Source organism: Phyllobates terribilis, unplaced genomic scaffold (genome assembly GCF_046119375.1).
Source record: "Phyllobates terribilis strain yellow unplaced genomic scaffold, ASM4611937v1 Scaffold_8__6_contigs__length_399053987, whole genome shotgun sequence".
Taxonomy (NCBI): Eukaryota; Metazoa; Chordata; class Amphibia; order Anura; family Dendrobatidae; genus Phyllobates; species Phyllobates terribilis.
This window is the reverse complement of record NW_027362768.1, coordinates 82,588,458-82,604,909: the sequence shown is the minus strand read 5'-3', so window position 1 is coordinate 82,604,909 and position 16,452 is coordinate 82,588,458. Positions and strand designations below refer to the sequence as shown.

General features: G+C 44.0%; 1 protein-coding gene across 5 annotated transcripts in view; it reads left to right on the top strand.

The window, feature by feature from the left end:
- The window catches only part of AGL (amylo-alpha-1,6-glucosidase and 4-alpha-glucanotransferase), a 162,962-nt gene that overhangs the window by 44,725 nt on the left and 101,785 nt on the right, over positions 1 to 16,452 (top strand). For 4 of the 5 annotated variants that reach the window (XM_073643068.1, XM_073643070.1, XM_073643067.1 and 1 more), the window contains one exon: positions 6,025 to 6,235. The exons of the other annotated variant lie outside the window; for it this stretch is intronic. In XM_073643068.1, the coding sequence (XP_073499169.1) occupies positions 6,025 to 6,235 (211 nt within the window). The remainder of the gene's footprint in view (positions 1 to 6,024; positions 6,236 to 16,452) is intronic. 5 annotated transcript variants of the gene reach the window in all.

Sequence of the window (16,452 nt, the reverse complement as noted above, 5' to 3'; positions counted from 1 at the left end):
ACCGCCAGACTGTGACTGGACTAAATAATACCGCCAGACGGTGACTGGACTGAATAATACCACTGTGACAGCTGTAACGTTAACATCAACCTTTGTGATTCAGGTATATAAATGACACGTGCATTAAAATGCTAACAGCTGCATATTTAGTGCCTGCTAGTGGGTATTACATATATAGTGCCTGCCAGGACTGCATATACATAGTGCCTGCCAGGACTGCATATATAGCGCCTGCTAGTGGGTATTACATACATTGTGCCTGCCAGGACTGCATATAAAATGCCTGCTAGTAGGTATTACATATATAATGTCTGCTAGTGGGTGTTACATACATAGTGCCTGCCAGGACTGCATATTTAGTGCCCGCTAGTGGGTATTACATATATAGTGCCTGCCAGGACTGCATATATAGTGCCTGCTAGTGGGTATTACATATATAGTGCCTGCCAGGACTGCATATATAGTGCCTGCTAGTTAGTATTACATACATAGTACCTGCCAGGACTGCATATATACTGCCTGCTAGGGGGTATTACATACATAGTAGATACACAGTGACTCAACCCCCTGTCACCCCCGTTACCTACACACAGAGTCACTAATAAACCTTTACATTACATAACGTTCTTCTACAAAAAGAAGTTTGTGTCAAAGACATCTGTGATCACTCAGCCGTAGACCATAGCTAATCGCGTCTCTGTCCTTTGGATGCATAATTATTTTATACAGATGATTTCATAATTCATTTTACCAACCATATGGAGGCATTAATCATCCAATTCGTCATGTTTGAGACTTGCATTCGGTAAATTTAAGAAAATACTTATAGTTTCCACCTATTCTATAAAATTATAGAATCAACTGATCATTTATACATATATATGTGTATGAAAGATTATATGAATGTGTGTGTGTGTATATATATATATATATATATATATATATATATATATATATATATATATACATATATATATATATCTGTCTGACCACAGATTCTCAATTGGATTAAGATCTGGGCTTTGACTAGGCCACTCCAAAACATTTACACGTTTCCTCTTAAACCACTCGAGTGTTGCTTTAGCAGTATGCGTTTGGTTATTGTCTTATTGGAAGGTGAATCTCCATCCAAGTCTTAAATCACTGACAGATTAAAACAGTTTTTGCTCAGAACTATCCCTGTATTTCGTACCAACCATCTTCTCCTCGACTCGGACCATTTTCCCTTTCCATGCTGCCAAAAAACATCCCACAGCATAATGCTGCAACCACCATGTTTCACTGTGGGGATGGTGTTCTTGGGATGAGGAGCTGGGTTGCTTTGGTGCCAGACATAGCGTTTACCTTGTTGGCTAAAGAGTTACATTTTTTCTCATCTCACCACAGCACCTTCCTTCATACATTTGGGGAGTCTCCCACTTGTCTTTTGGCAAACTCAAAACGAGCCTTACAATTTTTGTGTGTAAATAAAGGCTTTTTTCTGCCCACTCTTCCATAAAGGCCATCTCTATGGAGTGTACGGCTTATTGTGGTCGTTTGAACAGATACGCCAGTCTCTGCTTGGGAACTCATCAGCTCCTTCAGGGAAACCTTTGGTCTCTGCTCTGCCTCTCTGATTAATGCCATCATTGCCCGGGCTGAGAGTTTTGGTGAGTGGCCCTCTCTTGGCAGGTTTGTTGTGGTACTATGTTCTTTCCAATTGATGATAATGGATTTCATGGTGCTCCGTGGATCATCAGAGATTGGGTTATTTTTTATAAACCGACTCTGACTTGTACTCCTCAACAACGTTGTCCCTGACTTGTTTGGAGATCTCCTTGGTCTTCATGGTGTTGTTTGGAGATCTCCTTGGTCTTCATGGTGGTATTTGGTTAGTGGTGCCTCTTGCTTAATGGTGTTGCAGCCTCTGTGGCCTTTCAGAAAAGGTAAAGTGTATATACTGACAGACTATATGACACTTGCACAATATGGGCTTCCTTTCACTAAGCATGCGACTTATGAAGGGAATTGTTTGCACCAGAAATTTTTAGGGTCTTCATAGCAAAAGGATTGAATACATATGCACATGCCAATTTTTAGTTATTTGATCCCATAAAATTAATTTATACCTATATTTTTCTCAATTCACCAACTTAGACTATTTAGTGCTGATGCATCACACACAAATCGGATTACAAAAATATTTAAACACAGGTTGTAATATATATAATATATATATATTATGTAAGTATACATAAAGAAACAAAAACGCATAGAATAGTGTAGTAGACCATGCTTTTCCATCCTGCAAGATCCTGTAAAGACTTTACTATGAAACTTACTTTTTATTTAAAAAATGGAAGTTTATGGCTAACGGGTGAATATGTTAGAACCTCCGTATGACATAGAAGTGTGAAGCTTTTCTCAGCCTATATGTTAAACAGTGGTCCTAAACCGCAGTGTGAACATAGCCTAAAATATATAGATATATGAAATGCATACAGTGTATACGTAACGTAGATAGAAATAACAGACAAAAACACAAAATGAAGGCCAAGAAGCAAAATATAGCTTGGGTGAAGCCTTCAGGTCCACCAAGCATCAATATATATAAGTAAAAAATTAAGTCAGCTCCAAAGTTAATCTTTTCGCACAGGAGAAGGCTCAGTTTTGGAACAAAGTCTTGGAGAATTTTGTCATGTAATAGTTGATGACCTTTTCACCATTCATATATAGGAATGCTGCCTGTTCTATATTTTTAGATGGATGGTCAGGTAGAATTTATGATTTCGGAGTATGCTTTTCTTCTCATCGTCGTGAGCTAAGCCTCCATCCTGTATGAGGACTGTACTGCACATATTTAACCTTATCCCAGGCTTCATGACGGCCGACCTCTCTTTGTTGGTGAAAGGCCAAGTTAATTTAAGACAAATATTCCCCTGGTGTCATCGCCCTTAGAAACAAGACACCGATGACTTATAATCTTGCAGGGCAGGCTAATATTAGCGGTCATTGCATGAACCGGGCTGGAATTGGGCCTGGAGGTGACCTTTTAGTGTCATACACTTGTTTCATTATAACCTGATGTAAGCGAATGTCACGGCAAGTGTAGATATCGTGGATGTGCTGCCGCTGAAATGATGGCGAATTTTCATTTGTGTTCGATAAATACTTATCCATGCTTGCAGATAAAATAAGTTGATCACATTGAAGGGATGTTTCCATCTCATACAATTTTGGCTTATCCACAGGATAAATGTACTGTAGATCAGGGGTCTCAAACTCGGCTGGGTATATGGGCCGCACATGGAAAAAATTTGAATTTGGGGGGCCGCATTCTTTGTTCAATGTGACATTTTTAGTGATACCATTTTTTTTTGTATACACCTTTTGAACATTTTTTCCGTGTTTATTTTTTTATGGCTTGGGTCGTTATGGATGTGGCGATAATAAACGTGCACTTTTTTGTGTTTACTTTAGTTTACATATAAAACAGCATTTTTAGTGCCCAATATTTTTTCATGCTTTATTTTTATTTTTTTGATTTTTACAATTTTGTTTCCCCCAATTGGCCACATTCAGTAATATTGTCTTACAATTAGCATCATATAGTAATAATGGCAAACATCTTGTAGTAATGTTCCCCATCCAAGTCCCCATCTTGTACTAATGTGCCCCATCCAGGTCCCCATCCTGTGGCTATGTGCCTCATCCAGGTCCCCATCTTGTGGCTATGTGCCCCATCCAGGTCTCCATCTTGTGGCTATGTGCCCCATCCAGATCCCCATCTTGTGGCTATGTGCCCCATCCAGGTCCCCATCTTGTGGCTATGTGCCCCATCCAGGTCCCCATCTTGTGGCTATGTGCCCCATCCAGGTCCCCATCCTGTGGCTATGTGCCCCATCCAGGTCCCCATCTTGTGGCTATGTGCCCCATCCAGGTCCCCATCTTGTGGCTATGTGCCCCATCCAGATCCCCATCTTGTGGCTATGTGCCCCATCCAGGTCCCCATCTTGTGGCTATGTGCCCCATCCAGGTCCCCATCTTGTGGCTATGTGCCCCATCCAGGACCCCATCCTGTGGCTATGTTCCCCATCCAGGTCCCCATCTTGTGGCTATGTGCCCCATCCAGGTCCCCATCTTGAGGCTATGTGCCCCATCCAGGTCCCCTCTTGTGGCTATGTGCCCCATCCAGGTCCCCTCTTGTGGCTATGTGCCCCATCCAGGTCCCCTCTTGTGGCTATGTGCCCCATCCAGGTCCCCATCCTGTGGCTATGTGCCCCATCCAGGTCCCCTCTTGTGGCTATGTGCCCCATCCAGGTCCCCATCTTGAGGCTATGTGCCCCATCCAGGTCCCCTCTTGTGGCTATGTGCCCCATCCAGGTCCCCTCTTGTGGCTATGTGCCCCATCCAGGTCCCCTCTTGTGGCTATGTGCCCCATCCAGGTCCCCTCTTGTGGCTATGTGCCCCATCCAGGTCCCCATCCTGTGGCTATGTGCCCCATCCAGGTCCCCATCTTGAGGCTATGTGCCCCATCCAGGTCCCCTCTTGTGGCTATGTGCCCCATCCAGGTCCCCTCTTGTGGCTATGTGCCCCATCCAGGTCCCCTCTTGTGGCTATGTGCCCCATCCAAGTCCCCATCCTGTGGCTATGTGCCCCATCCAGGTCCCCTCTTGTGGCTATGTGCCCCATCCAGGTCCCCATCTTGAGGCTATGTGCCCCATCCAGGTCCCCTCTTGTGGCTATGTGCCCCATCCAGGTCCCCTCTTGTGGCTATGTGCCCCATCCAGGTCCCCTCTTGTGGCTATGTGCCCCATCCAGGTCCCCTCTTGTGGCTATGTGCCCCATCCAGGTCCCCATCCTGTGGCTATGTGCCCCATCCAGGTCCCCTCTTGTGGCTATGTGCCCCATCCAGGTCCCCATCTTGAGGCTATGTGCCCCATCCAGGTCCCCTCTTGTGGCTATGTGTCCCATCCAGGTCCCCTCTTGTGGCTATGTACCCCATCCAGGTCCCCTCTTGTGGCTATGTGCCCCATCCAGGTCCCCATCCTGTGGCTCTGTGCCCCATCCAGGTCCCCTCTTGTGGCTATGTGCCCCATCCAGGTCCCCATCCTGTGGCTATGTGACCCATCCAGGTCCCCTCTTGTGGCTCTGTGCCCCATCCAGGTCCCCTCTTGTGGCTATGTGCCCCCTGTGCTGTTCTTCACACACATAAAAAAAAAAAAAAGATGATTCTCACCTGTCCTCCGTTCCCTCGGCGGCCTTCCTGCAGATGTGGCCCGCAGGCACCACAGAGTCAGACCCCTTGACGATCCCGACCTGGTCCAGGAGGAGCCGCCGACAGCAGCGCTGCATTGCCGCACAGAGACTGTCTCCCAGCACAGCATTTTCAATGTCAGCCGCCGGCCAATCAGAGGCCAGCAGCTGACATCTGCATATGGCAATGACGTCATACTCGCTGCGCCGACACGCAGATATCAGCTGCTGGCCTCTGATTGGCCGGCGGCTGGCATTGGAAATGCAGTGCTGGGAAACAGTCTCTGTGCGGCAATGCAGCGCTGCTGTCGGCGGCTCCTCCTGGACCTGGTCGGGATCATCAAGGGGTCTGTGCCTGCGGGCCGCATAAAGCAGCCTCAGGGGCCGCATGCGGCCCGCGGGCCGCGTGTTTGAGACCCCTGCTGTAGATGATGGTACCACCAATGGGACCCACATCTATCCCTAAAGCTGATAAATTGAAGGGTCAGTGCAGCCATATGGTCGTCACATGTTAAACTGCCTCATTAAGTGAAGGGTTGGTCAGAATTTTACTTACACATGAATTCTGACCATCGCTCCACTAACGGCGGTACACATCGTGGCCCCATTCTCTATATAGATGCTGGAAACAGTGGATATACCATGTATGCACTAGATGATGATCCTAGTATACTAGATCAGGACTGGACACATCCCTGCAGACAGGTAACCAATGCACCTAAAATATGTTTCTGATTCTTTTCTTTCCCATGTAAAGTCACCTGGACTCACCTTGCTGTCTTCATTTAGGGTTCGAACTCCAGTTCCGGTTAGGACCCACCTTACAAGGAAAAGATGTCACTGTGTACTCCAACTACCCGCCACTTGGTGGTAGCTTTGACCGTCAGACCTTCCATCTTCTGCAGTGGCACAACCCAACGGGCCGAGAAGAAGACTCCGACAAATTTTGTAAAGTTGATTTGCAGATTGCTGGATCATTTCAGTATCGATTTAACCTATCGTAAGTAAATACTACGAGGTTTATTTATAAGCAGTCGTGCACTACAGTGGTTTTACATCGCTTTATTTTAGATCTTTAGCTGACAGCGGTCTTTCCCATCTCCTCCATACGCTGGCAGTAGACCACGTGAAATTTTGTCATGGTCACAATGTAAGAACCCAGCCCCGTGGTCCGTGCTTGAAGACTTTTCTTGATCTTTAACAACAGACACAAAATTTGATGTATTTATTCCCATGATCATTTTTTCCCCAATGTCCTGATTGCAAAAAAAGCAAAACCTTTATGCTGGGTTTAGACTTGCCGACCATCACCATTAAATGACCACCCATTGACTGTCGATCAGCTGTCACTTAATGGCCTGCTTAGACAGACCGACCACGTTTATATATGCACAGAATTATAGAATGCATCACTGATACAATCGTCCTGTATACAGACAATATCATTCTTATTGGCAGCATATTTATGGTTTAGCCAAGGTGATCTTCTGCCGACAACGCACCCCACAAACTCTCATTTTCCCTATTATTTGCCCGGTTACATGGGCCTTTAGTGATGGGTAAATCTGTATGTGTATGGGCAACTTTAGCAATATAAAAATATAATTAGTGAACATGAGGTTTGCAATAAATTATATCCATGTAAAGTGACTACAAGGCACCTTTGTCTGTAAGCAGCCATTGTTGATATGCACATAATGCAAATCAGTGGCCATTGTTAAAGGCTGAGAAAGTTCTTTGAGCTCTGTGAAGTGTCTGGGGAGAGCAGACTGCTGTGTTGGTTTTTCACAGGTTTTTTGGCAGATTTGGGACAGTGGGAGGAGGGGAGTTGTACAGCAGTGCAGTATATTGTCTAAATCAAGGGTCTCAATCTTGGCTGGGTATATGGGCGGCACATAGAAAAAATGTGAATGTGAAAGGCCGCATTCTTTGCAGGACTAGATGACCTTTTTAGTGATACCATATTGTTTTTTCTATATACATTTTGATAATTTTTTTGAACATTTTTGGCTTCTTTTTATTTTATTCTTTTAAATGGCATTCATCGTATAGGTTATGGTACAGTTTCATAGCTTGGATCATTATAAGTGCACTTTATTGTTTACTTTAGTTTATACATAAAATGGCATTTTTAGTGTCCCCAAAAAATTGTCATACTTTATTTTGATTTTTTTTTCTTTTTTACAATTTTTATTTCCTTTTTGTGTCCCCTAATTGGCCACATACAGTAATTTTATCTTTAAATTAGACCCTTATAGTAATTCTGACCAACATCTTTTAGCAATGTCTCCATCTTTTAGTAGTTTCCGTATCTTGTAGTAATGTCCCCATCCTGGTCCTCATCTTGTAGTAATGTGCCCCTCCTGATCAGCGTCTTGTAGTAATGTCCCATCCTGGTCAGTATCTTGTAGTAATGCCCCATCCTGGTCCCTATCTTGTAGTAATTTCCAATCCTGGTCCCTATCGTGTAGTAATGTCCCATCCTGGTCCCTATCTTGTAGTAATGTCCAATCCTGGTCCCTATCGTGTAGTAATGTCCCATCCTGGTCCCCATCTTGTAGTAATGTCCAATCCTGGTCCCCATCTTGTAGTAATGTCCCATCCTGGTCCTCATCTTGTAGTAATGTGCTCATCCTGGTCCCTATCTTGTAGTAATGTCCCATCCTGGTCCTCATCTTCTAGTAATGTGCCCATCCTCGTCCCCATCTTGTAGTAATGTCCCATGCTGGTCCTCATCTTGTAGTAATGTCCCATGCTGGTCCTCATCTTGTAGTAATGTGCTCACCCTGGTCCCCATCTTGTAGTAATGTCCCATCCCGGTCCCCATCTTGTAGTAATGTGCTCATCCTGGTCCCTATCTTGTAGTAATGTGCCCATCCTGGTCGCCATCTTGTAGTAATGTGCTCATCCTGGTCTCTATCTTGTAGTAATGTGCCCATCCTGGTCCCTATCTTGTAGTAATGTGCTCATCCTGGTCCCCATCTTGTAGTAATGTCCCATCCTGGTCCTCATCATGTAGTAATGTCCTATCCTGGTCCTCATCATGTAGTAATGTGCTCATCCTGGTCCTCATCTTGTAGTAATATGCCCATCCTGGTCCTCATCTTGTAGTAATGTGCCCATACTGGTCCCTATCTTGTAGTAATGTGCCCATACTGGTCCCTATCTTGTAGTAATGTGCCCATACTGGTCCCTATCTTGTAGTAATGTGCCCATACTGGTCCCTATCTTGTAGTAATGTGCCCATCCTGGTCCTCATCTTGTAGTAATGTGCCTATCCTGGTCCTCATCTTGTAGTAATGTCCCATCCTGGTCCTCATCTTGTAGTAATGTGCCCATCATGGTCCCTATCTTGTAGTAATACCCCATCCTGGTCCTGATCATGTAGTAATGTCCCATCCTGGTCCTCATCTTGTAGTAATGTGCCCATCCTGGTCCCTATCTTATAGTAATACCCCATCCTGGTCCTCATCATGTAGTAATACCCCATCCTGGTCCTCATCATGTAGTAATGTCCCATCCTCGTCCCCATCTTGTAGTAATGTGCCCATCCTGGTCCCTATCTTATAGTAATACCCCATCCTGGTCCTCATCATGTAGTAATGTCCCATCCTGGTCCTCATCTTGTAGTAATGTGCCCATCCTGGTCCCTATCTTGTAGTAATGTGCTCATCCTCGTCCCCATCTTGTAGTAATGTGCTCATCCTGGTCCCCATCTTGTAGTAATGTCCCATCCTGGTCCTCATCATGTAGTAATGTCCCATCCTGGTCCTCATCTTGTAGTAATGTGCCCATCCTGGTCCCTATCTTGTAGTAATGTGCCCATCCTGGTCCTCATCTTGTAGTAATGTGGTCATCCTGGTCCCCATCTTGTAGTAATGTCCCATCCTGGTCCCTATCTTGTAGTAATGTGCTCATCCTGGTCCCCATCTTGTAGTAATGTCCCATCCTGGTCCCTATCTTGTAGTAATGTGCCCATCCTGGTCCTCATCTTGTAGTAATGTGGTCATCCTGGTCCCCATCTTGTAGTAATGTGCTCATCCTGGTCCCCATCTTGTAGTAATGTCCCATCCTGGTCCCCATCTTGTAGTAATGTGCTCATCCTCATCCCCATCTTGTAGTAATGTGCTCATCCTGGTCCCCATCTTGTAGTAATGTGCCTATCCTGGTCCCCATCTTGTAGTAATGTCCCATCCTGGTCCCCTTCTTGTAGTAATGTGCTCATCCTCGTCCTCATCTTGTAGTAATGTGCTCATCCTCGTCCTCATCTCGTAGTAATTTCCCATCCTGGTCCCCATCTTGTAGTAATGTCCCATCCTGGTCCCCATCTTGTAGTAATGTGCTCATCCTGGTCCCCATCTTGTAGTAATGTCCCATCCTGGTCCCCATCTTGTAGTAATGTGCTCATCCTCATCCCCATCTTGTAGTAATGTGCTCATCCTGGTCCCCATCTTGTAGTAATGTGCCTATCCTGGTCCCCATCTTGTAGTAATGTCCCATCCTGGTCCCCATCTTGTAGTAATGTGCTCATCCTCGTCCTCATCTTGTAGTAATGTGCCCATCCTGGTCCCCATCTTGTAGTAATGTGCCCATCCTGGTCCCCATCTTGTAGTAATGTGCCCATCCTGGTCCCCATCTTGTAGTAATGTGCTCATCCTGGTCGCCATCTTGTAGTAATGTGCCCATCCTGGTCCCCATCTTGTAGTAATGTGCCCATCCTGGTCCCTATCTTGCAGTAATACCCCATCTTGGTGCTCATCATCTAGTAATGTCCCATCCTGGTCCCCATCTTGTAGTAATGTCCCATCCTGATTTGGATCTTGTAGTAATGTCCCATCCTGATATGGATCTTGTAGTAATGTCCCATCCTGATATGGATCTTGTAGTAATGTCCCATCCTGATATGGATCTTGTAGTAATGTCCCATCCTGATATGGATCTTGTAGTAATGTCCCATCCTGATATGGATCTTGTAGTAATGTGCCCATCCTGGTCCCTATCTTGTAGTAATGTGCCCATCCTGGTCCTCATCTTGTAGTAATGTGGTCATCCTGGTCCCCATCTTGTAGTAATGTGCTCATCCTGGTCCCCATCTTGTAGTAATGTCCCATCCTGGTCCCTATCTTGTAGTAATGTGCCCATCCTGGTCCTCATCTTGTAGTAATGTGGTCATCCTGGTCCCCATCTTGTAGTAATGTGCTCATCCTGGTCCCCATCTTGTAGTAATGTCCCATCCTGGTCCCCATCTTGTAGTAATGTGCTCATCCTCATCCCCATCTTGTAGTAATGTGCTCATCCTGGTCCCCATCTTGTAGTAATGTGCCTATCCTGGTCCCCATCTTGTAGTAATGTCCCATCCTGGTCCCCTTCTTGTAGTAATGTGCTCATCCTCGTCCTCATCTTGTAGTAATGTGCTCATCCTCGTCCTCATCTCGTAGTAATTTCCCATCCTGGTCCCCATCTTGTAGTAATGTCCCATCCTGGTCCCCATCTTGTAGTAATGTGCTCATCCTCGTCCTCATCTTGTAGTAATGTGCCCATCCTGGTCCCCATCTTGTAGTAATGTGCCCATCCTGGTCCCCATCTTGTAGTAATGTGCCCATCCTGGTCCCCATCTTGTAGTAATGTGCTCATCCTGGTCGCCATCTTGTAGTAACGTGCCCATCCTGGTCCCCATCTTGTAGTAATGTGCCCATCCTGGTCCCTGTCTTGCAGTAATACCCCATCTTGGTGCTCATCATCTAGTAATGTCCCATCCTGGTCCCCATCTTGTAGTAATGTGCCCATCCTGGTCCCCATCTTGTAGTAATGTGCTCATCCTGGTCGCCATCTTGTAGTAATGTGCCCATCCTGGTCCCCATCTTGTAGTAATGTGCCCATCCTGGTCCCCATCTTGTAGTAATGTGCCCATCCTGGTCCCTATCTTGCAGTAATACCCCATCTTGGTGCTCATCATCTAGTAATGTCCCATCCTGGTCCCCATCTTGTAGTAATGTCCCATCCTGATTTGGATCTTGTAGTAATGTCCCATCCTGATATGGATCTTGTAGTAATGTCCCATCCTGATATGGATCTTGTAGTAATGTCCCATCCTGATATGGATCTTGTAGTAATGTCCCATCCTGATATGGATCTTGTAGTAATGTCCCATCTTGATATGCATCTTGTAGTAATGTCCCATCCTGGTACTCATCTTCTCCTCCGCAGCCTGGGCGGCACATGGCAGTGATGTCACACGCTGCCCGTGCTGGCCTGCCAACGTCAGCTGCCGGCCTCTGATTGGCTGGTGACTGGTACCGGTATTGCGACACAGAGAGCCGGTATCTGCACTGTGATACATTTTTAATTGAATGGGTGTCCAAGGATGCACATTCAGCTGAAAGGCATCGCTGACGTTGGCAGGCTCCTGGCCCAGGCCGCAATCATCACGGGTAGCTCCGGTGCCTGCGAGCCATGTGACACCCCTTGTCTGAAGGTTTACATACATATCATTACAACACTAAAACCTTAAAGAAACACTAAATAAAGGGATGTTTGTGTTAACTCTACAGAGATGCCACTGACTATTAAAGCTTCCATACACATTAGACTAATGTCGGCTGAACCCACCAAATTCAAACCCGCTGACTGATCGTCTAGGAAGATGTCGATCAGGCATGTCCAATTTTATTTCTCTCCTGGAGATAAGCCACTTTCTCATATTCTGCCAAATAAGCACTCCTGTGTATGGGAGAGACGGATGAGATGTCCGCCGGCCGAATGATCGTCTGAAGCATCATTTGTCCGATTGGGCAGCATGAATCAGATCCTGGCTGCACGATTGCAGCCCTGTATTGTTTTTTCTCTGAAATGTTCCAGTGTTCCAGAGAACACAAGAAAACGTAGTTTAAAGATCCAAGGCTATATTCAATGATGAGACTAGTCCGGCACTGCTGCTGGCCGACTTCTCACCGCTCTGCTAGAGATGATTGTCATGTCTCTCGCTAAGTACACTTATGGAAGAGACCTCTCAATCACTTTCAGCAGTTTCTTTAATTTAAAGAGCGGCTGGATCTTTAAACTATGTTTTTTCTGAAAGACAAGAGCCATCGGTCAGCCAGGCTTTGATTCCTGCTGCCAGTGATTTGGACAGCATGAATCGACCGATAGCTTCTCTTTAATACTCACACACCTCTTAATGCATTTGGCACATCTTACTCCAGTGTACCCTACATCAAGACTGGAGTGCAAAAAGCCAGTCTTGATGAATAAGGACCTAAATGTAAAAAATACAGAATGCCAGCTGTTTCTTCCCTCTATCCTCTTCTGTGTTGATCCTATTCGGTCTTAAATTGTGATAAAAGCATAAAAATTCTTTTAGGTGTCACAAAGATCAACAATTTGCTTCCTCATGCTTGTCTAAAACTTCACAGTGGAGCTGTCTGTGTAAGTAGCTGAAGCAGGAGACCTCCCCCACTGCCCTATCTGCAAAAAGTGGTCTGTTAGCCGATGTTTGAAGCCCATGTTCTCTGTAAGGTTTCTACCAGACTTTGTTTTAGAGGCATACCGAAGATCCTACAAACACTGTTGTAGCTTTTTACTCTTACTATTTTTATTATTGTAGGTTAACCACTTCGCGCCAGAGCCTGTTTTAGCCTTCGTGACTTGGCCAATTTTTTCAATTCTGACCACTGTCACTTTATGAGGTAATTACTCTGGAACGCTTCAACGGATCCTCCTGATTCTGAGATTGTTTTTTCGTGACATATTGTACTTCATGATAGTGGTAAAATTTCTTCGATATCACTTGCGTTTATTTGTGAAAAAATCAGAAATTTGGCGAAAATTTTGCAATTTTCAAACTTTGAATTTTCATGTCCATAAATCAGAGAGATGTGTCACACAAAATAGTTAATAAATAACATTTCCCACATGTCTACTTCACATCAGCACAATTTTGGAACCAACATTTTTTTTTGTTAGGAAGTTCTAAGGGTTAAAAGTTGACCAGCGATTTCTCATTTTTCCAACAAAATTTGCAAAAACATTTTTTTAGGGACCACATCTTATTTGAAGTGACTTTGAGTGGCCTTTATGACAGAAAATACGCAAAAGTGACACCATTCTAAAAACTGCACCCCTCAAGGTGCTCAAAACCACATTCAAGAAGTTTATTAACCTTTCAGGTGCTTCACGGGAATTTTTGGAATGTGGAAGAAAACAATGAACATTTAACTTTTTTTCACAAAAATGTTACTTTAGACACAATTTTTTTATTTTCACAAGGGTAACAGGAAAAAATGGACTACACAATTTGTAGTGCAATTTCTCCTGAGCACGCTGATACCCCATATGTGAGGGAAAACCACTGTTTGGTCGCACTGCAGGGTTCGGAAGGGAAGGAGCGCCATTAGACTTTTTGAATGTAAAATTTGTTTGAATAATTAGCGGACGCCATGTTGCGTTTGGAGAGCTCCTGATGTGCCTAAACAGTGGAAACCCCCCACAAGTGACACCATTTCGGAAACTAGACCCTTTAGGGAACTTATCTAGATGTGTGGTGAGCACCTTGCACCCTCAGGTGCTTCACAGAAGTTTATAATATTTAGGCATAAAAATAAAATTTTCACTTTTTCCCACAAAAATGTTTTTCATCCCCCAATTTTGCATTATCATAAGGGTAACAGGAGAAATTGCACCATGAAATTTGTTGTGCAATTTCTCATTACAGGGAATCTTCCGTCATGGGTTCCATCTGAATCACATATTTCAGAGATTTACACGGAAACTCTGGTGTAAGTGCTCAGCGCAGAGCACAGGATAAATGTGAGCAGAGCCTTACTGGGATCTTTGGGAGACATAATAAACAAATCAGTAGCAGGTGAAGAATTCGTTTTATTTATTTTATTTATTTTTTACGCTGTTCCTCGTGTGGTATAACTGATAAGATTACTTTATTCTTCGGATCGGTGCAATTACAGAGATACCAGATTTATATCGGGTTTTTATGATTGACAGCTGTCACACACTAAAAGACTTTTTTTTGCAAAATCCAGTTTTTGCATCGCCATATTTGGAGAGCTATAATTTTTCCATATTTCTGCCGACAGTGTCATGCGAGGACTTGTTTTTTGCGGGACGAGTTGACATTTTTATTGGTACCATTTTTGGGTGCGTGACATTTTTTGATCGCTTTCTATTCTGTATTTTGGGAGGTAAAATGAACAAAAGACAACAATTCAGGAATTGTTTTTTGAGGTTTTTTTTATGCCGTTCTGCGTGTAGTAAAAGTCATAAGGCAGCGTTATTCTTTGGGTCAGTACGTTTACAGCGATACTACACTTACAGTATATTTTTTTTTAATGTTTTGGCGCTTTTACACAAAACAATTTTATAGAAAAAATATTTTTTTTACATTGCTTTATTCTGAGAGCTATAATTTTTTTATTTTTCGGCTGATGGAGCTGTATGGCGGCTTTTTTTTTGCGGAACAAGATGACGTTTTCAGCGGTACCATTTTTATTTCCATTTTGCTTTTTGATCGCATTTTATTCCACTTTTTGTTTGGCAATATGATGAAAAAGCATTGTTTTTTGCTCCGTTTTTTTTTACGGTGTGCACAGAAGGAGTTAATTAGTGTGACAGTTTTATTGATCGGGTTGTTTCGGACGCGGCGATACCAAATATGTGTACTTTTTTTGTTTTTGCATAAATATACGGATTTATTGGTTTAATATTTTATTTATTTATTTTTATTTATTTTGTGATTTTTTTTAACAGTTTGAAAACATTTTTTAGACTTTTTTTTTACATTTTTACTTAGTCCCTGTAAGGGACATTAATTTTTATTTTTCTAATCACTGTTCTCATGCAATGCAATAGACATGTATTGCATTGCATGAGAGCTTTGCTGACAGTTTCACACTGTCTGTGTCTCCTGCTAGACTTCAGCTGCAGGCTGAGTCTAGCAGGACACCGTACATGGCAGACCCGGAGGCGGTTATGTGACCTCTGGCAGCCATGACAACGGCACGTCCTCTCAGACATCAGGGGGCCGTCTGAGAGGTAAGTGGACGACCCCCTCTCCTCTCACTTATCTTCTAAATGCCGCGATCACTATAGATCGCGGCATATAGAAGATAGCAAAGGGTTAACATCATTGAGACCTGATCCAATCAGGTCCCAATGATGTCCCATGTCAGAGCTGTCGCTCTGCACCGCACCCGCAGCACTTGCAAGACCCTGGGGGTCCTGAGGGCTGCGGGACCACCGACCGTTTATAAACATCGGCGCTGCACAGAGCCCAGCAAGCGCCGACGTTTATGTACAGTGGGCGGTTGGGAAGCGGTTAAGTGTTCCTTATACATAGCAGACCGCAGTTTGGGTGTTAGAAGGTTAAACTGCTGCCCAGCTCTGAAATGTCTAAAAAAAAGTCTAAGGGTATGTGCACATATTGCGGATTTTCTACGGTTTTGACGCTGCGTTTTTATGCGGCATCAAAACTGCAGCTTCCAGATGTTACAGCATAGTGGATGGGATTTCTAGAAATCCCATGCCCACTATGCGTTTTTGTACACCCTGCGGAAACTGACATGAGGCTCGTCAGTCCAGAACGCAGCATGTCAATTTCTCTTGCGGAAACGCATGCGGATTTTCCCATAGATTGAGGAAAATCCGCATGCATAAAAACCGCATGTGTGTTTCAATAGCGTTTCTGCAGTGGAAACGCACACAAAAACGCTACATGATGATCAATAAAGTTTGTTTAAAAAAAACCCTATTCTCTGAAACTCTGCAAATTTCAACATGAAGACATGAAAAACGCATGCATAAAAACGCATCAAAAAATGCAGTTAACCTAAATTACATATTAGGTGTGGAAATGGTGCAAAAATTCTGCAGCGTTAAAACAGCAGTAAATCCGCTCCGTGTTCACATACCCTAAAAGGTGTAGGGATCCTCGCTCTCGCTGACAGCGGTTTAAGTAGGCATAGCCAGCAATTTCTTATGTGCAAATGGAGAGTGATTTATTAAAAGTCCATAAACCATTCCAGCTCACAAAATGAAACAGCCTTGTCTTGGCACAAATGTAGAAAAACAATCAAAATAGTCCATACACATATCATGAGCTCACCCGCTTAAATATCAGTCCTGCACTCACAGAGAGACTGAGCGACACAAACATGGTTTTTGCTTCTCCACACAAAGACCAAGAATGAAGCAGCTGAGCTGCTTTAA